The sequence below is a fragment of the Chinchilla lanigera genome, unplaced genomic scaffold (genome assembly GCF_000276665.1).
Source record: "Chinchilla lanigera isolate Chin_1 unplaced genomic scaffold, ChiLan1.0 scaffold00032, whole genome shotgun sequence".
In the NCBI taxonomy this organism is placed as follows: domain Eukaryota; kingdom Metazoa; phylum Chordata; class Mammalia; order Rodentia; family Chinchillidae; genus Chinchilla; species Chinchilla lanigera.
Genome location: NW_004955433.1, coordinates 14,260,212 through 14,280,024, shown reverse-complemented (window position 1 = coordinate 14,280,024; position 19,813 = coordinate 14,260,212). Strand labels below are relative to the sequence as shown.

Genomic DNA, 19,813 nt, shown 5'->3' with positions numbered 1-19,813 from the left:
TTCTTTGCCTATGGCTAGCACCTCCAGCCTTCCTTTGATGTTATGTAAACAGCAGTTTCTAAAAAGGTGTTAGAAAATAGAAATTCCAAGGGCTGGGGATAGAGCTCAGTGGCACAAGTGCCTGCGTAGCAAGTGCAAGGTCCTGAGTTCAAGTACCAGTACCAAAAAAAAAAAAAAAAGGAAAATAGAAATTCTGTTTGACCCAGCTGTTCCTCTTCAAGGTATCTTCTCCACAGAGTTAAAGATACCGTATTACAGTGATGCTTGCATACCCATGTTTATAGCAGCACAGCTCTTTTTTTTTGGTACCGGGAATTGAACTTAGGACCTTGCGCTTGCTAGGCAGGCACTTGTGCCACTAAACGATATCTATCCCTGGCTAGCAGCACAACTTGTAATAGCACAATCTTGGAAGTGGCCTATATGTTCATCAATAAATGAATGGATAAAGAAAATATGATATTTATACATGATGGAGTTCTACTCTTTTATAAAAAGGATAAATTCAAATCATTTTTAGAAAAATGGATGTACCGTGAATCCATAATAACTAAAGAGCAAAGTAAAAGACAGATAATAGGAAACAGGGACTTAGACCTTTGGAGATGGGAAAGGGATCTAGGAGGGAATGGAAACAGGAGAGAGGGGAGGTCAAGGGGAAGTAAAATGGTTAAGATGTGATATATACATGTAACGACTTCCCATGATTGTATTCACTGTGTATCACAAATGTGTACTAATAAAATTGTTAAGAAAAGAAAGCTGTTAGGTTAGAGCTGGGTGTGGTAGTACACACTGGTCATCCTGGTATTCTGAGAGGCTGAAGCATAAGGATGGCAAGTCCAACCCCAGCCTGAACAGCTTAGCAAATCCCTGTCTCAAAATTACAGATAAAAAGGTCTAGGTATGCAGCTCAGTGTGAAGGCCTTAGGTTTGGTCTCCAGAATAAAAAAAAGAAGTTAAGTTCCTTCTTAGTTCTGTTTGTGATGTGGGTATTAAAAATGGTAAGGGAGTTGAGGATATAGCTCAGTGGTGGAGCTCTTGCATAGCATAACGAGGCCCTAGGTTGAATCCCCAGTCCACTATATATATGAAGACTGTGTAGTTGCTTATGAAGGTATTTGGAAGTTCATAAAATGAGTGTCTTCGTCCACTCAGGCTTTTATAACAAAATACCATAGACTGTGCAGCTTCTAAACACCAGAAATTTACTTTACATGGCTCTGGAAAGTCAAGGTGCTGGCAGGTTGTGGGTATGGTGAAGGCCTGGTTCCTCATCGGGCCACCTTCTCACTGTGACTTCACAGGTGAAAGGGGTAAGGGGCTTCTCAGGGTCTCCTGTAAGGGTACTGATCCCCGACATGAGGGCTCTGCCCTCATGATCTACCCACTTCCCAAAGGTTCTTGACTCCTACACTGTCACCTTGGGGTTAGGATTTTACCATCCTTTGCTGGGACATAATCATTCATACCAGAGCAAGGGACCACATTATGGGAGACAGTATTACAATTGATTTAAGAATTAGAAAACTACTAGACTTGAGAAATCATTAAAAGTTACCTCAAAATATGATCTGGACCTAGAGTTTTTATAGTTAAATGCTTTCAAAATTTTGAGGATTTCCTGTTATATAATGTCTGAGTGTAAAAAAAGATAAGAAAATTATACGGTAATTATATAAGTGGGAAACTGATTATCTACACTTAACAAGAATAGCACAGAAATGGAAAACACACAGATGCAGCTTGGGAAGGTAGGTGTAAAGATGCTAAACAAATGCTACTAGCCAGTTCACTCCATAGTAGGTCACTTGCTAAGTTAGAGGCCCATCTTTGTCTTCGGGACAACTTTCATGTAGGGTGAGCAAAACAGCAGAATATCTACAGAAATAGCAATGCATAATCCTCCTTCTTAGTGAGCAAATGAACCCTTTTGTTTGCTCAAATTGTGGAAATGCAGTGCAAGAAACTGTTAGATGGTGAGGCTTTCATTGGAAAGCAGCAAGTCAGTTCAGCTTGAGTTAGAGACCTTTGGTAAGATGCAGGCATTCTTTCACAGGTTTTAGTAGTCATCATCTCTAGGCTTAGGTGATGTTTTTTTACGTAACATGGGTATTTGAATGTGATATACTCCAGGCAAGGGGGTAGACTGCGATTTACATTATTTTTTGGTTGCGAAGTTTTACCAAGAAGGATGTCAAAGACAAAACAGTACTCAGGTATGGTGGCACATGCCTGTAATCCCCATTGTGGGCAGGCATAGCAGGGAGGTTGCTACAAGTTTGAGGCCAGGCTGGGCTACATGAGTTCAAAGCTAGCCTGAATTACATAGTGAGACCTTTTCTCAAGCCCTACCTGGGCCCGCAAGGAAAAAAAAAAAAAAGACAAAATAGTGAATGGCATTGTCACTGAAATGCCATACCAGATTTACTGTAGCTAGTGTTTTAGTCTTTTATTGATGATACCTGTGTCCTTGTTTGGAACAAAATTATCATTTCAAGTAAGTGAAAATTTCATGTTGCTTCTGAGATGCATATGAAAAATTTTTTTAAGACCGGGTCTCACTTTTTGGTCCAGACTGCCCTTGAACTTACTATATAGGTCAGGCTGGCCTTGAATTTGTGATCTTCTTGCCTCAGCCGCTTGAGTTCTGGGATTGTGTCACCACAGACAGCTCATCATTATTTTTCAGATACATTTGCTTCTGATCAGCCAGTTATTTATTTGTGTTAGCTTCTAGGAAGAGAAGACTTGAGAGTTCTCTAAGAACTGAATAGTTTTTATGTGGAAGAGGGCTCTTGTAAAATGAGGGTTATTGTAAAATGTTTTATGGTAGAAGATTGGGCTAATTTGGCATTGTTTAGACTTTAGCTGTAAATGTTTTTTATATACTTACATATCATATAAGAGATACAATTTTATATGGCAATAACATTTATTGTGTATCTCTCTGTGTTAGGTCCTATTGGAAGTGCTTTCTATGTAGTAACTCTTGTAGGCCTTGTTACAGCCCTGGGAGGTGTAGGGACTGTTATTTCCGTGATATTCTCGCTGTTGATGCCTAGATGAGAACAAGTACAGGATGGTTAAGAAACTCACCCAAGATCCCATAGTACGCGGCACAGAGGGATTCTGATCAGGCATCTTGGCCTCGGAGCCACACCCTTTTGCACCATGCTGTGTATACTGTATGAACTGCTTCTTAGCAGGCCCACTTTTAAGAGGAAACATTGTTTGAAGGCCAGTGAGGCCCCTTTTGGTCCTCCTGGCCACAGCAGTCGTAGGTATTTCCAGAGAAGTTATAGGCTTCACGCAGTACTCTTGAAAACTACTAGACTACATGACTTCGAAAGCTGATTTTCATTTAAAAATTTTGTGGTGGTGCCATTGTTTTCACGCTGTAGCTGAAGTGACTTTTTAAGTTCTTGTTTTATTTTCAGGTGGATGCGCGAAGTGACCGGACTGGGGAGGTCATCTTTAAAGACAACTTTTCTTCGGCAGTTGCTGGTGTGGTAGAGGGAGATTACCGAATGGATGGCCACGTACAGCTAATCTGCTGCTCCGTGGATGGAGAAAGTAAATTGGGATGAGAAAAATCCTTGAAAAGTCGAATTTTCAATTTCATTGGATCAAGATGCCAGGAAATTTCACTACAAGATATTGTGATGAGGCTCCCTTGTTACAATAAACTCACCTAAGTTGGAAGGATGAATTTAGATTTTTGGCTTTTAAAAGCAAGTAATGGATGACCCAAAGGTTGGTGTGACCATCTTTGGGATGTTCTTCAGTTGAGTGAGTATTTTTCCTCTTTTCAGTCCGGGGCTACCTGCCAGGCACAGCTGAGATGAGGGGAAACCTCATGGACACCAGCATGGAGCAGGACCTGATCCGAGAGCTGAGTCAGAAAAAGCAGAATCTGTTGCTGGAACTCCGTAACTATGAGGAAAACGCCAAGGTAAGCCTAATGTGAGGGGGAAATAGAACTGAAATGTTGAGACTGACCAGGAAGATCAGCAGTGTGGGAAAAGCGTCACAGAGCCAGTACTGGTCAGGAAGCTGAGGCAGGAGGATTGTAAGTTTATGGCCAAGCTAGCAAGCTCTTGTCTCAAAAATGAAAAACAAAAACAAGAAAACCCCACTGGGTACGTAGCTCAGAGGTAGAATAGCTGAGGCCCTGGGTTCAATTCCTAATACTTCCGAAAGAAAAAAGAAAAACGATGAAGGGGAGTTTTTCTTATGGAGCTGAATAAAGTGGACATTAGTTCAGCATTTTGGTGAATGAGTTGAAGAGGGCGGGGTGTTTTGCAGGCTGAATTGAGTGGTCTGCCGAATGAGGCTGATGGGCAGAGGGACGTCATACCAGCCAATACCAGGCTCCACACCATCTTCTCGGTCAATCTGGGAAGCGAGACTCAAGCTGCACATACAGAGTTGTGTGTTTCCACTTCAAATGGTAAGACATTATTTACAGCATGAGTTCAGGTGCCTGGGCCGCCTGGGAACAGATACTGAACTGCCTTTTCTTCTTCCCTGCAGACACCATCATCCGAGCAGTACTGATTTTTGCAGAAGGAATTTTTGCAGGTGAAAGCCACGTGGTACATCCCAGCATCCACAACCTCTCCAGCTCTATCTGCGTCCCAGTGGTACCACCCAAGGATGTCCCCGTTGATCTGCACTTGAAAGCCTTTGTGGGTTACAGAAGCAGGTGACCCTTTACGAGTTCATTTCCATCAAGCACTTGTTTTCCCGTATGCACGCAGTCTGTGGGGCCAGCGATACCACTTAGTGAGTCTGCCCTCCAGTGAAGGTTTCCCAGGACCTTTTACTTCCTTGATTTGAAATCTTTGAAAAAGGGCAGGGGCCTATGTGTAAGTTTAAAATGGTTATTTTCTGTTTTAATCAGATGACCTCAGAGTCACAAAAATGTTTTAATTGGGACTGGAGGTGTAGCACCGTGAAGAGCGTGTCTTAGCATGTGCGAGGTGCTGGGTCTGATCTCCAGCATTGCACCACCAAGACAAGCTTAATGAATGATTTGTCACCTTACAGTTTGGGCCACTAAGACTAAAAGAGTTGGGGTGCACCTGTATTTTAGAGTAGGGTTTTATATAATCTCAGCTAATAAAGAGAAACCACTACATTTGTGGAAAATAAAAGTTTCCACATCCCTCTTCAGGTGCTTGAAAGCTCTAGTGTCTGCATGTGTATGTGTGCGCTCGTGATGTTTAATTCCCAGGTCCCACTTCTATAATATATTAGGCCTCAAGTATTTTGGGGATTGAAGCCCTTAAACATCAACTGATGATGATCCAGTAGTGGCTTTAGTTTTGGAGCCTTGCGTTTTGAAACGACACTATACCAAACACTTCTCTGGTGTCCCGTTGGTTGGCCCTAGCACCCAGTTCCACGTATTTGAGTTGACAAGACAGCTGCCCCGGTTCTCCATGTATGCGCTGACCAGGCCAGACTCTGCGAGCGAGCCCATCAGTTACGTTAACTTTATGATTACAGAACGGGCACAGAGGGTGAGTACATGGTCTGTTCTTTAAGTACTTTTGCTCACCTATCTTATTTTTTAAAAATGCACACACTATTTATCTGAGCAGCCCTCCATTTCCAGTGAATTTGGAATTTAATTCTTTGCTTTCTTTTGTTACGGCCTTCGTGTGGTTGTCTTGACTTAGTGTTGCAAAAGGAGCCTACATCAAGATGGAAAGAGGAGAAGCAGGGTGCAGTGGCATGTGCCTGTAATCCCAGCTACTTGTGAGGCTGAGGCAGGAGGACAGATTGAGCCGAGGAGCTCAGGGCCAGCCTGGGCAACAAAGTGAAACTTTGTCTGTTAAAGAAGAAAAAAAGATGGAGAGAGAGTGGGACTTGGAGCTGCAAACACATTTTGGGTTCAAGTTCTATCTTAACTAAGATTCTTAATAATCTTTGGGTATTTCACTATGAGCCTCAATTTTCTTATCTATAGGTAAGGATAGTGTTGCCCCCCTCAAAAAGGACCCTTGAGGATTATGTAACTGGTATGACAGTACCTTGTAAAGTCTGAAGTACTAATACCAGTGGCCTTAACCTTGGCTGGGTTGCAGTATTCTTGGTAAGGCTTTTTTTTTTTTTTTTTGGTACTGGGAATCAAACTCAGGACCTTGTGCTTGCCAGGCAGGCTCTTGTGTTGCTGAGCTATTGTCATTCTATTCAGGGTGGCAGGTCCAGAGAAGGAGGTACCCGCAGATGAATATAAAAGTAAGAAGAAAAGAAAACCAAGAGAGGCAAAATTCTGAGTTCAGGGGGCTTACAGCTTCTGGGACTGCAGCCCCAATTACCAATTTCAGTAACTATTCAGAAAGAACAAAAGAAGCATCAGTGCAAATGGGAGGATCTCCACCAATTTAGCAAGGACAATAATTAAGACTTGACTAATTAGCCATCATGTTATCATTCCTTAGGGGATATCTCAGCAAAGCATTTAGTGTTGACCCGGAGGCTTTCAGTACTTCTGCTAGACTTCCTCCAGAACCCAACAGTCACAACTTGGTCAGGCCTGAGGCAATACACAAAAGAATAACTAAAGAATGTCCTTCTCCACAAGCTATATCCCTGGCCTGGTAAGGCTTTTTAATTGCATAGATTCTCGGGCCACTGCCTGGCCTGTGGAATCAGAAGGTTCATAGGTGGACCCTTCCAAACAGCCTCGTGAGTGGTTCTTATATGGAGCCTGGGTCACAAACCACTGTGTTACTGCTAACATTGAAACTTACCATGTGGAAATATCTTTGTAGAATGTATGCCTGAATATTTCACTTAAAAACTTTTTAAAAGTAGAATCAATTAGTTTTAAGCAGACACTGATATCCAGGACACACCCACAAGAATAGCTATCTTGTAAACAGAATTAGCATTGAACCATGGTCATTTATACATTATGGTGAGAGTATGTCTTAGTAGAAAATACTGTAAAATCAGGCCTGCTGTGGGGCCAGAGAATTCAATTCTGAATGTTACTTGAGAACATGTATGAGAGGTGTAAAAGGAGTGTGACTATTGTTTTCTTAGTGTGGGACGAAGTACAAATTTTTTTTTAACCAAGTAGTAAAAATAGAATGAGGGGAAAAAGTCTTCCTTCTGTAATAACTGTACATTAAAAACTGAAGTTCTATTTCATTCTGTTATTTTTAAGATTGCTCTATGGCTCAACCAGAACTTTCTGTTGCCAGAAGACACTAATATTCAGAATGCACCATTTCAAGCATGTTTCACATCTTTGCGGAATGGTGGTCACCTCTGCATAAAAATAAAATCTAGTGGAGAGGTAACGTTGAATGTCATGGGGCAGGCAGGGGATGTAGCCCAGTAGTAGAGTGCTTGCCTAGTGTGTGTGAGGCCGTGTTGCATCCCCAGCATCAGAGGAAAAAAAAAAAGGGAAGGAGAACAGTGTTACTGTCATGGGTATCCATAGTCTTCTCATGCAGTTTAACCATTCAGTGGGTGACATCAGGGTCAAGATCTTAAAAACCAACATTTCCACTTCGCCTGTTAGTGTTACTGCAGACACTGGCGTATGATCTACAAGGGGGTTTCTGCCTTTCTCCTTCCTTCCCTTCACTGTTTCCTATAATTTGGGAAGGGGTGAGATTACTGAACTGCATAAAAACATTCCTGTTATTTGAATAATTTTGTCATTTAGTTCGGAAGGCTCACAGATTGACCTTTTTAGCTATGTGCAAGAAATAATGAATATCATTAGTAATTTCCCAAAGGCTAAACTTTACCTCATTTATCATTATATATAAATATATGCTTAGCAATTATGTCAACTGTTAAGAAATTCAGGTTCTATCTCGTTTGATTTTATTTCATATTTGAGAATGCTAAACTTGCCTGTATTTTTCCTGGGTAGATTACTATAAATACTGATGATATTGATCTGGCTGGTGATATCATCCAGTCAATGGCATCATTTTTCGCTATTGAAGACCTTCAAGTAGAAGCAGATTTTCCTATCTACTTTGAGGAGTTACGAAAGGTGCTAATTAAGGTGAGGAAACCTTCTTGTTGCATTTGTGAAACTCTGGTGGTCTCATAGTCTAAGATGTCTATTTTAAATGAATGAGCTCTGGGAGGCCAAGGCAGGAGGATCACAAGTTCAGGTCCAGTGTGGTCAACTTAGTGACTCAGTGAGCCCCCTGTCTCAAAATAAAAAAAAAAAAGGACTGGAATTGTAGCTCAGTATGAAAGCCCTGGGTTTGGTCTCTAGTAACACACACACACACACACACACACACACACACACACAAGAAAATGAATGTACTCATGTTCTAAAGAATTTTTGTAAAGAATTGAACTAGTTTTGGAGAGTTCACCAGTTAAAAGTTTTCTTATAAAAGTGAGTGGTAATCACTTGGCTACCCTCCTTTTTTCCTTTGGTTTAGGGTAACACTTTTAAAAATGCATGTCATATTAATATTTTCCTTTGCTTCATCCTATTTGTTATATCTACTTCGGTCTTCCATTTATAGCTTTCCAAAAACCAAAATTAAAAATTTTAAAGAAGCAAAATAAGGAGGATTATGATTGACTCACAAGTATAACACTATTCTCAATCCAGATCTGTTTTAAAATGGGGTCTGGTTATGCAGTTCAGAGTGGCTTTGAACTCACTATGTAGTCCACACTGGCCTCAAACTCGTGTTCATCCTTCTGCCTCAGCCTCCCAAGTGCTGGGATTACAAGTGTGTGCCACCATGCCTGACTCAGTCCAGATCTTTAAAATATTGTATGTATATTGCTAAGGCTTCCAATGGTAAGGCATGGGAAGGACTCACATGAGTGTCATCCTTGGAGGCAGCATAGGCTAATTATTTTGTTGAAGAAGAGATACAATAACAGGAAATATTATTCCTGATGGTGTAAGTGAACAGAGCAGAGAAACCTCTGTATATGGTAGAGAGTATCTTAGTCTAGTTTTGAAGAATTTTGTGAAGCCTTTTTAATGCCTGAGTGTTCAACATCTCCAGGTGGATGAATATCACACAGTGCATCAGAAGCTCAGTGCTGACATGGCTGATAATTCTAATCTCATCCGAAATTTGCTGGTCCGAGCTGAGGATGCTCGTCTGATGAGGGACATGTGAGTACGAACTCTCAGGAGGAGTTTAAGTTGGTACAGTGACTTTGTAAAATAACACGGCATCATCAGTAAAGTTGAAAATGTGTACACCCTGTGACCCAGCATTTCTGCTCCTAGCAAGTGTATACAGTTTAGAGAAACTTGTGCGCTTGTGAACCAGGATATATGGACAAGAGTCGGCATAAAGGAGCTGGGAATGTAACTGATGCTTCCCTAGCATGCATGAGGCTTTGAGTTTAATACCCAGTACTGCAAAAGAGAATGTTCATAAAGGCATTGCTTGTAAGAATTCTGTATTTGTTTTCCATCAGAATTGTAAAATATCTGAGGCTGGGTACTGAATAAAGAAAATAGGATTATCACAGTTTGGGAGGCTGAAAGTCCAAATAGCATGGCACTAGCTCTGGTGCAGCTCCCTGGCTGTATCACCTAAGGGCTGATGGCGTCATTGCAGGAGCATGTGCAAGAGAGAGAGCATGTGGAAAGACAGGCAGCCAACAGACCAGGGAGGGGCCAGTCTTACTCTTTTTTTGTTGTTGTTGTTTTTCTGGTCAGTCTTACTCTTTTATAACAGTTCTTTTGAGAGAACTGACCAGGGTGCCATAAGAACTACCTTAATCCATTCTGAGGGCAGGGCCTCCAGTGACCTCACGACCTTGTACTAGGGTCCCACCTCTTAAAGGTCCTACCACCTTGTAACATGGTCACATTGGGCCCAAGTTTCCAACATGTAAACCTTTGCGGTGGGGGGGGGGTGTGCTTAAACTGTATCTAAATCATAGCAAATCCCAAAGTAGAAATGATCCAAACTAATGTGCCAGTGCAATGGGTATATACTAAACATTGGCCCAGTAGAGCAAAGAGTGCGTATGAGTCTCCATGACACATGACACCGTGGACAGATCTTACAAACACAGGCAACTGACTGGAGACTAGTTGCCCCTGCTTACACAGTTCGAAAAAAAGCCAAACTCTATTCCTTGGGAAGCATATGAATGATAAAACTGTAAAGAGCGGGACTGGGGATGTGGCTCAGAGGTGGAGCACTGGTGTTGCAGGGCCCCTGAGTTAGATTCTTAACACTGCAAAAGAATGAAGTGTTATGGTTTAGATCTAACACACTCCGCCAAGGCCTCCTTATTGAGAGGTGGGGCTTTGGAAAGTGACTGGATCATAGGGGTGCTGCACTGTGGGCTAATGGATTATTGTGCTGAAATGTGCTGTGAGGAAGTGAGGTCTGGCTAAGATGTGTCACTGAAGACCACCCGGAGGGGGCACTGTTGTCCCCGGCCCCTCCTTTCTCTGCTTTCTGCCTGCGTGAGTTGAGCTGCTTTTCTCTACCACGCATTTCCACCAAGCTGTTTTTGCCTCGGATCCAGCCAGTAATACCCTGAACCAATGGGAAACTGTGAGCCAAATAAACCTCTCCTCATGTTGTATTCTGCTACTTAGCTAAATTACAGTTTTTGGGCTGGGGATATAGCTCAGTGGCGTAGCACTTGCTTGGAAAGTGTGAGGTCCTGAGTCTGATTCCCAGTCCAAAAAATAAAATTAGTTTTTCAGATGTTGTCTTATTGACTTTTGTCATTTTTGAGACACAAGCCCTGTCATCCACAACTCAAGGGATTTATTTTGGCTCCATAATCAGCTGGCTCCGAGGCTGGAAGGTGTAGCAGAGGGGCCTTCTGGAGAAAAAGCTCCATGTCATGGTGGTTAAGAAGCAGGGAGAGAAGAGAGAAGGGAGCCCAGTGACGCCACTCTAACCAGGCCCTGCCTCCTAACAGCAAGCCCGCTGTAGCACCCCTGTAATCCCATCGCCTTGAAAAGCCCTGCCTGTGAGTGCCTGAGGCTCTTGAGGGACGTCTAGGTATAAACCACAGCACATAGGTACTTTTATCATCTGTAAATTGAAATAGATATTTGCTTTCTCTGGCCAGCTTGCTCTAGGCCTTCTACTTTCTCTGTCTCTCTCACTCTTTTTTTTTTTTTTTAAATCAGAACGATGTTGCTGGATTATTAGGCATTTGACTCTGAAGAGCATAAAATGCCTAAGGAGAAAAGTGACCACCAGCCTCTAAGTTTCTGTTTTCTGGAATTATTTGTATTTTTCATAGAAGTTCTAATGTATATATTTGTTTTTATTTGTCAGTTTAGTTAATATATAACATATACACAGACAGTTCATCCTTTTTGAGGTTTACCATTTAATAAATTTGGAGAAACTTACCTGTTACTGCAGCCAAGACTTAGAATGCTTTTGTCACGTTTGTGCTTTTGTTTCTCCTAACCCCGTGGGACTACTTCCCCTGCAGTTTTACATTTTCCAGAATATCACATAAAAGGAGCCATAATACAGAGGCCTTGAGCTTGGCCTCTTTAACTTACCATGAAGCCTTTGCGGCTCTCTCCTGTTGTTGCATGTGCTGTATTTGGAGACCATTTTTTAAAAGTTCTGAATAATATTCCATCGTATAGATGTGCAGTAATTTATCCTTTCATCCTGTGATGGACATTAGGGCTGTTTCTAGACTTTAATGATTGTGGATCAAGCTGCTGTATATACTTAATACTGGTTTTCTGCACACATTTCATTTCATTTCTCTTGGGATGGGTTTGCGAGGTTATGTAGCAACTGCCAAAGAAGTTAGCAAAATAACTGCATTATTTTGTGTTCTTGTCAGCAATGTATGAGAGTTCTAGTTGCTCTCGTTGTTCCAGCGTGATATTTTCAGTTTTTAAAAAATGTAATCATTTTTATTATTGGGTAATAATATTTCTTTGTGGTTATGTGGTTTTATCATATACTTTTAAAAATATCTTGATTAAAAAATGAAGCTGACTCTGTTGTCTAGCTATATTTATGTAGAATAGGTTAGTTTTATCTAATGAATATTAACCTGAAACTTGAAAGGCAGGCCTATCACCTTTTTCACTTTCCCTTACGTTCAACACAGTGGGCTTAAAATTCTTTTTTTTTTTTTTTCTCGCTTGTAATTCTTAAGTTTTTAAAGCCAAACCAACTAGGGACCAGTTACAAGAAAATCGACTTGACTTCTATTTATTTAATAGGTGATTTTGATGGAAACTTAACAAGGTTTTCAAAGAAAACTTTATTGGTTACCCAATTTTAATGAAAACAGAGTTACGAATGTCTTCTCTCTTTCTAAAACTGTGCCTAAGAAGTGTGCAGGTGATTCGTAAGCCTGCCATATTAAGAAACAATGATATTAACTTTCTGTTGATTTACACAGGAAAACAATGAAGAATCGTTACATGGAACTGTATGACCTTAATAAAGACTTGCTGAATGGATATAAAATTCGCTGTAACAATCACACAGAACTATTAGGAAACCTTAAAGCAGTAAATCAAGCAATTCAAAGGGCAGGTCGTCTGCGTGGTAAGTCTCTGTTCGTGGCACTGTAATTTTTGGGCGGTAACAGTTGCATAATTCATACTGGGGCCCCAACACTCCAAAGTTGGCCCCGTCACTTGGGTTTCCATCAGTCAGCCTACTGTTTAGCTTCAGTCTCTAGACTTCAAAGGGAAAGAAGCTTCTAGCGAGGTGCAGTGGTGCACGCTTCTAACCCCAGCACTCGGGAGTCTGGGGCAGGAGGACTGTGAATTTGGGGCCTGCCGCACTACTGTACACAGCAAGACGGTCTCAGAAAACAAAACCAAAAAAAAAGGAAAACCTTAGCTTTTTATCTTGATGCATCTTCTAGGAAAACCCTAGTGTTTATACCTGGAAGGAAGTGTAGAGCCTTAAAGTCCCCACTGAACTGAAAACAACAGGATAAACCAAAGGAAGCAAAAATGTATGAGAAGAAATGTAAAAATGTAGCAAAAATGTAGCTAGATTGATATCTGACTTCTGCTGTTTTGGGTCAATGCTGTGACCTTTTTAGAAATAATCACTGCTAGATGCATGTGAGTTTTGATTGGTTTCTAGGTATGAATGTTCTCTAAGTTTGTTTTATGATAAATTTCTCTATCAAATTACCTCTTTTTGAGAGTGGTAACATAAATTGGTAACATTTGCATATGTAATTATTTTCTCACCTAGTTTTATATTATTTTAAAACGACTCTATACTTTAACATTTATTTATTTGGTTTTTGAGACAGGTTCTATGTAGTTCAGGCTGTCCTTGAACTCATTAGGTAGTCCAGGCTGACCTCAAACTCACAGTGATCCTTCTGCCTCAGCTTCCCGAGTGCTTGTATAATTTTACTTTACTTTTAATAGTCTTTTGGGGACATACTGACTTGATGTTTCTTCTCATACAGTTGGAAAACCAAAGAACCAAGTGATAACTGCTTGTCGGGATGCGATTCGAAGCAACAACATCAACACACTGTTCAGAATTATGCGGGTGGGGACAGCTCCTTCATAGAAGAGTAAATAAAGAATCAAGGTCCTAGAAAAGGTTTTTCCTACAATTCTAGGCTCTTTTGTCCTGGATCATGTCCAGGTGAACCCAGATTGCTCAGAACGGAAAAAAAAAAAACCTTGGTGATCTGCACAAATTAAATATAAAGCATTACATCTGAAAAAATGAAACCTCTTCCTATTTTTGTTTATATATACAAAGACAATGCATAAATATATCTTTTTCCTTCAACTTGTAATTGAATTCATAATTTTCAAATAGACTCTTTTTATTAAAATTAAAATCATACTTTGTTATTGACTGATTGTATTATACTTTGTTATTGACTGATTGTAAAAAACTACCATAGAAGAATTGTATAAACCATTTGTATTTTGTTAAGAAAAAACTGTAAGTTATTCAATTTGTGTGCCTTCCTTTTAATCACTGAAACATGAACATCTTAGTTACTTTGCTTGTTCTGACACAGACTACCTGACGCCCACAAGTTAAAGGAGGAAAGGTTTGTTTTGGCTCAGTCTGTAGAGGCTTCACTCCACAGTCGCTGGCTCCAAGGCAGGATGGTGTGGCAGAGGGACACTGCAGAGGAGAAAAAGTCCATAGTGTGGCTGGCAGAAGGCAGCAACAAGCAGCAAGTAGCAGCAGCAGTGTGCATTTCCCTCCTTCCCCTTATATTCCATCCGGGATACAAGTCTATTGATTGGTGCCACCCATACCCAGGGTGGGGTTTCCATTATCCACACCCACAACTGTGCTAAACCCATTTAGTGCACTAATTTAGTACCAAACACCCTTACAGTATCATACCCTAGATCTAGCCAGCACCAAAAAACCGCATCTATGAGCATATAAGGCTTTGGGAAGACATCAAGACACAAGCCATAACAGTGTAAACAATATATATTAAAGGAGAGGGGCTGGGGATTTAGCTTAGCGGCACAGCACCTGCCTGACAAGCGCAAGGTCGTGAGTTCGATTCCTGGTACTGGAAGAAAAAACAAACAAAAAATATATATTAAAGGAGAGTCAGTTTAGGGTGATCAGTTAGTTGAGGTAGTATTAGCTGCTGTAACAGATCTCGTTTCTTTTTAATTTATTATAAACAAAATGAAAATGAATTAGGTGACTATTTTCATATTCACTGCATACAATGGAGGCCTTCTAGCATTGCCCTCCATTCTCTTAGAGCCCTGACAGGAGTGGGCCTAGGCTGTGACAGTTATTTATATCCAAAGCAGCAGAAAAGGAAGAGTGAGGAGGAAGCCCGTTTGTTTCGAGCTGTGGCGCGGAAACAGCACACTATCATTCACTCCCATTGCTTTGGGTAACATGGCCAGCCTGCAGGGGAGGCCGGGAAATGTCATCTCCCTGCATGCTAGCCAGTCCCTGCCTAGGAGGTAAAATTGTGCCCTAATGTAGACTTCACGACTGGCTTAATGCCTAAAACACGTCAGTTTTCCCATTTTAAATAGCATTCATAAGCAGTTGGGGGTGGAGTGAGACCTTCCCTTTGAGGTTAGAAACTACAGTAATTTTATTGTCTCCTCAACTTGGCCACTTACAATTCCTCCTATATCTGAAGTATAGGCTTTATGGAGTCCTAATTTCTATAATAATAATTTTAATTTTTATAAGCTGGAGATACATATATTATTTCCAACAATCCCTTAAGTAATAGTTTTTTTGTGTGTTATTTTGGTTTTTTTTTTTTGTCTTCTTGAGACAAGGTCTCACTATGTAGTTTCGGCTGGCCATAAGCTCACTTTGTAGCCCAGGCTGGTCTCAAACTTGCCATGATCCTCTTCCCTCAGTGCCCTGAGTGCTGAGATTACAGGCGTGCACCACCACTCCCGTCAGTAACAAAGTATTATATCTGCTCAAAGATAAAGAAACTGAGGAACAGAGAGTAATTACTTGCCAGGGTCAAAGAATTAGTACCAAATTCAAGCTTGATTGGTTTTTTATTTTTTCCTGTTTTAACCATAGCCTAACATAGCTTTGTATGTGTTTGGGAGGGGTTTACAGGGGATTGAACTCGGGGTCTCGTGCATGGTAGGCAAGCCCCCTAACATTGAGCTATATTTGCAGCCCTAGTTCATACATTTTGAGATTGCAGTCTTAGTGCTGGTTTTAAATAACATGGTACCATTCATCTTTCATAAGCCAAATACAATCATTGGTTGCTTCATTTTCTTTGCCAGAAAGCTTCCTTTAGATCCCAAAATATATGTGGCAGGGCTAGAAAGGGCTGGCCTGCAGCAGGATGTGTAAGCAGCCCTGAAGGATAATAAGTAACTTTCACATTAATTCGATCTTGCTATCAGCATGTCAGGGATGAGCCTCTTAGTTTAGGAAGGCAGACTGTCCTGTACAGCATCCCAGAAACTGGGTTAAGTTGTGGTATGAAGGTTTAGAAACCTAGTCCTGTGGTCATGGCCCTTCCAGTTAGTCCAAGTTGTCCAAGTTGTCCCCAAGTAAGTAGACTGTATGGGAAGAAGATATTCACAAAACACAGCTACCCTTTTTTCCTTCTTTTGACTTCTTAGCAGTCATGTTCAGCTTAGCAATTCCTTAGAAATGAGTTAATCAGTTACTGTTCTATTCTGTTGCTATTTGCATATCCTGGTATAATCTGAGTGCTACTTCTAGCAGCTATCGCTAAACTAGTTTGTTGCTCAATTTTTTTAACGAAGCTTTAGATGAATACTCCAGCCTTCATTTCACAGCTGATTTTGTGAAAATCTGGTATATGGGAGAAAACTTTTTGAAAGGATCCCCCAAAATACCACACATGTGCATACCTTCAATCCAAATTCAGGTATGCAGTTTATTTATCTATGTATGTTTTTTGAGACAAGATCTTGCTATGCAGTTCAGGCGGGCTTGAGCTCACTATGTAGCCCAGGCTGGCCTAGAACTCATGGTGATCCTCCTGCTTCTACCTCCCTAGAGCTGGGATTACAGGTGTGTGCCACCACCCCTGGCTGCAGTATTTTCAAGAGTGTGGTTTTATTATTTCCCACTGTCTGCCTATTGGACACCAAGGCCCAGCTCATAAGCTTTTTCCTGTCTATTCCTTAACAGTCTCTGTTTATACAACTCTTAATCCCGTTAGTGAGAACAGGTTCTTCATCCTCACTGGGGCTGAACCACTGGTGCTGCCCTCTGTGAGCTTGTCTGTCCTCAGTACATCTGCCAGGAGCCTTGGAAACCACAGAACTGGGTGCTTCACAACTATTCTGCAACCCCAGAAGTGTTCTAAAAAATGATTTCCAACATGGTTATTAATGCTTCACATTTTATAATTAGCAATTACAAACTGGGCAGCTGCAGGATCACAGAACTAAATTATCTCCGATTCCACTTTGAAACAAGTACAGTAAGGCACCCACTGCCAACTTATTCTGCATTTTCCCATTTCCATCTGGCCCCTGCCCACACTATATGCTCTAGCTCCTGAGTCATCTTTTTATTTGTACAGTACAGAACTCCTAAAAAAGGATGCCACACAGATAGTTCCCAAGTATCTTTTCCATTGCCTGTGTGGTTGGGTTTTTGTATCTGAGAGGTCATCTTGTTCTAGGGACATCCACTCCTTGAAGGCTGCACAGCCTCCTTGTGGCGTAAGTATATGATAGTGGTGCGGAAGTACTTCAGCCAAAAACTTGTTGCAGAAACACTGGTCTAGGAGATGTAGCCCCACAACTGCATTTTTCTGATATTCTGTGGGGAAGAAAACAGTGAAATTTCAAAGGCTTTGGGCAATGGAGAAGTGAGGTTCAAAACGTAACTTTCTTCTAGGCTTCACTTTCCACAGCCTGGTATTAGATTACTTACAGGGTTATCCTTTTTTCTTCCTGTTAAAAAATTTAAAAATGCAAATCAGCTTTCTAAAAATGTACCTTATTTCCATGACAGTGAATATACAAAGGGGACGTGACTTAATCACAGGAGGTAGTTGAGGTAGTCTCTGTAAGGCTGCTTTCCCATCAGATGCTAGAGCTTGAAGTCCACGTGGCAGATAGGATGTAAAGTTGAGAATAGCTGGAACCCACAGCCATGAGCTAGAGCCCAGGACAGAGTGAACCTTAGTTCTTGATGCGCTTGATCTTGCTGTGGGTATCCTGCAGTAACTGAAACCCTTCATCAGAGATGCTGAAGGAAGACCCAGGGGAAGGTGAAGAAGCACTGTTGGGCTCAAATCCCGATTCTGGACAATAAGGTGAGCAATAGTGTGCATGAGGTACCAAATAGCTGTTGCTTCAAAGGGCCCTTCAAGTCTTGGACACGTTTGTGGATAACTGGAAACAGGGAAGGGACTTCTGAAAAACATAAAGCGATTCTCTTTGGGGGCTGGGGACTTCCTTTAGTAAAGGGAGTTGTAAGAATTTTGAAGTTCACTATTGAGGAAGATGCCATACATTATACAGTTGAACATCATATCTTTTTCTGGAAAGGGTATAAAAAGATGCCTGTATTTTAATTCACCTGCCACTCAGCAGTTGTTGACACTGGCCCCAGTCCCTAAAAAGTAATGAGGATCAAGAATGAAGTACCAGCGCTGGGGATTGAGCTCAGGGGCACAGGGCCTGCCTGGCAAGCGCGAGGTCATGAGTTTGATTCCCGGCACCAAAAAAAAAAAAAAAACAGAATGAAGTATAGTTGCAAGTTGAGGCAGCTTCACTTTTATGTAAATATTATACAATGTTCTTACATAAATCTAGGTAGTACAGCCTACTGCACACCTAGGCTATATGGTATAGTATAGCACATTTTTCTTTGGCTACTAAACCGGGATAGCTATAAACAATATCTTCTACATTTCTTCAAAAATAAATTTTACTTACCATACTTTGCTGAGGAAGCAAAGTATGTAAGTTACATACTTACCATATGTAACTTCATAAACTTTTTCTTTTGGTATCAGCAATCGAACTCATGACCTCACCCTTGCCAGGCAGGTGTTGTGTCACTGTGCTATATCCCCAGCCCTAAAGCTTAATTTTTTGACGTACAATTAACACTTATCTTTTTTTTTGTTTTGTTTTTTTTTTTTTGGTTTTTCTCTGGTACTGGGAACTGAACTCACGACCTTGCGCTTGCCAGGCAGGCGCTTTTGCCGCTGAGCTAAATCCCCAGCCCCAACACTTATCTTAAAACACACTGTATAGCTATACAAAATTATTTTATGTCCTTATTTCTACATACTTTTTAAATTCATTTTTACATTTTAGACTTTTTTGTTAAAAGCTCAGGACAAATACTTTAGTCTAGGTCTACACAAGGTCAGGATCATCAATACTATTTTATAACTATATTACTACATGTATAAAACTTAATAGTGGGCATACATGCTAAAATGTGTTTTCTTGCTTAGGATATATAATAAAATTTTTAAAAAAAATCATCAACCTAAAACAAAATGAAACTCTTTCTCTTAAACTTAGGAACAAGTTTTAGGACATGAAGCAGAATGGTCGAGAAGTTTAAAGGTGCAATGCTTTTCCTGTGAATAAATACGCCTACTAAAAAGTACTGGAACATTAAGTAAGAGAAGAAAGAAAGGAAGCAAAGAGGCAAACAGCACAAGAGGGAGTGAGAACACCATCTTTACCCACCGTATGCCCTCACACACGTACCAGCAGTTAAGACAGAGCCCTGCGAAGCAATGTGAAGGGAGAAGAATGTAACAGAATGGAAAGCCCCTTGCATCTTGATGTGGCTGTTTAGCCCTGGGCCTCTTAAAGGAAAAAAGGCAACTAGTTCTACAGTTACAGCTGCAGCATCTAGGAAAATCAAAGCCGTGTGTGAGGCTGGACTCAGAAGCCACAGCTCCGGGGGAAAGGCAGCGGTGGCTAGAGATGCCTGCACAGGGCAACGAGCAGCCTTTCCTCTTTACCAACCCAATGTTTCTTTTTTTTTTGGTTTTTCTCCGGTACTGGAAACCGAACTCATGACCTTGCGCTTGCCAGGCAGGCGCTTTGCCACTGAGCTAAATCCCCAGCCCCCCAACCCAATGTTTCTTAAGGCCATGTGGTTTTATCCAGACCTTTTCCAGGGAGTGACACCACACATCAGCTAACTCTAGCCCGCCCTGGGAGGGTCACACTGAAACACAGCCCACAGGCAGTGGAAGAGGGAGTATAGTGACTCACATTGGGTCAGATCTCTAAGGCCCAGCATGAACCAGATTAAGGTCCTGTAACTGTCCACACCAGTGTGACTGGGAGGAACAGACTCTGCAATCACTTAGAAGAAGAACGGAAACACCAACGAGGAAACGCCAA

At 41.2% G+C, this 19,813-nt stretch overlaps 1 protein-coding gene and 1 long non-coding RNA gene across 3 annotated transcripts in view; one reads left to right on the top strand and one right to left on the bottom strand.

The window, feature by feature from the left end:
* The window catches only part of Bbs2 (Bardet-Biedl syndrome 2), a 55,591-nt gene extending 41,756 nt beyond the window's left edge, over nt 1–13,835 (top strand). For both annotated transcript variants that reach the window (XM_013516125.1, XM_005388353.2), the window contains 10 exons: nt 3,441–3,576; nt 3,816–3,955; nt 4,309–4,453; nt 4,537–4,708; nt 5,399–5,528; nt 7,184–7,315; nt 7,904–8,041; nt 9,021–9,133; nt 12,385–12,533; nt 13,423–13,835. In XM_013516125.1, the coding sequence (XP_013371579.1) occupies nt 3,441–3,576; nt 3,816–3,955; nt 4,309–4,453; nt 4,537–4,708; nt 5,399–5,528; nt 7,184–7,315; nt 7,904–8,041; nt 9,021–9,133; nt 12,385–12,533; nt 13,423–13,529 (1,362 nt within the window). In that variant the 3' untranslated portion in view covers nt 13,530–13,835. The remainder of the gene's footprint in view (nt 1–3,440; nt 3,577–3,815; nt 3,956–4,308; nt 4,454–4,536; nt 4,709–5,398; nt 5,529–7,183; nt 7,316–7,903; nt 8,042–9,020; nt 9,134–12,384; nt 12,534–13,422) is intronic.
* On the bottom strand, nt 13,759–15,247 carry LOC106148936. Its single transcript, XR_001234725.1, has 2 exons — nt 14,472–15,247; nt 13,759–14,105 (listed from the first exon to the last, which is right to left on the bottom strand). It is a non-coding gene; the product is annotated as an uncharacterized LOC106148936 (long non-coding RNA).
* Nucleotides 15,248–19,813: the final 4,566 nt, after the last annotated feature.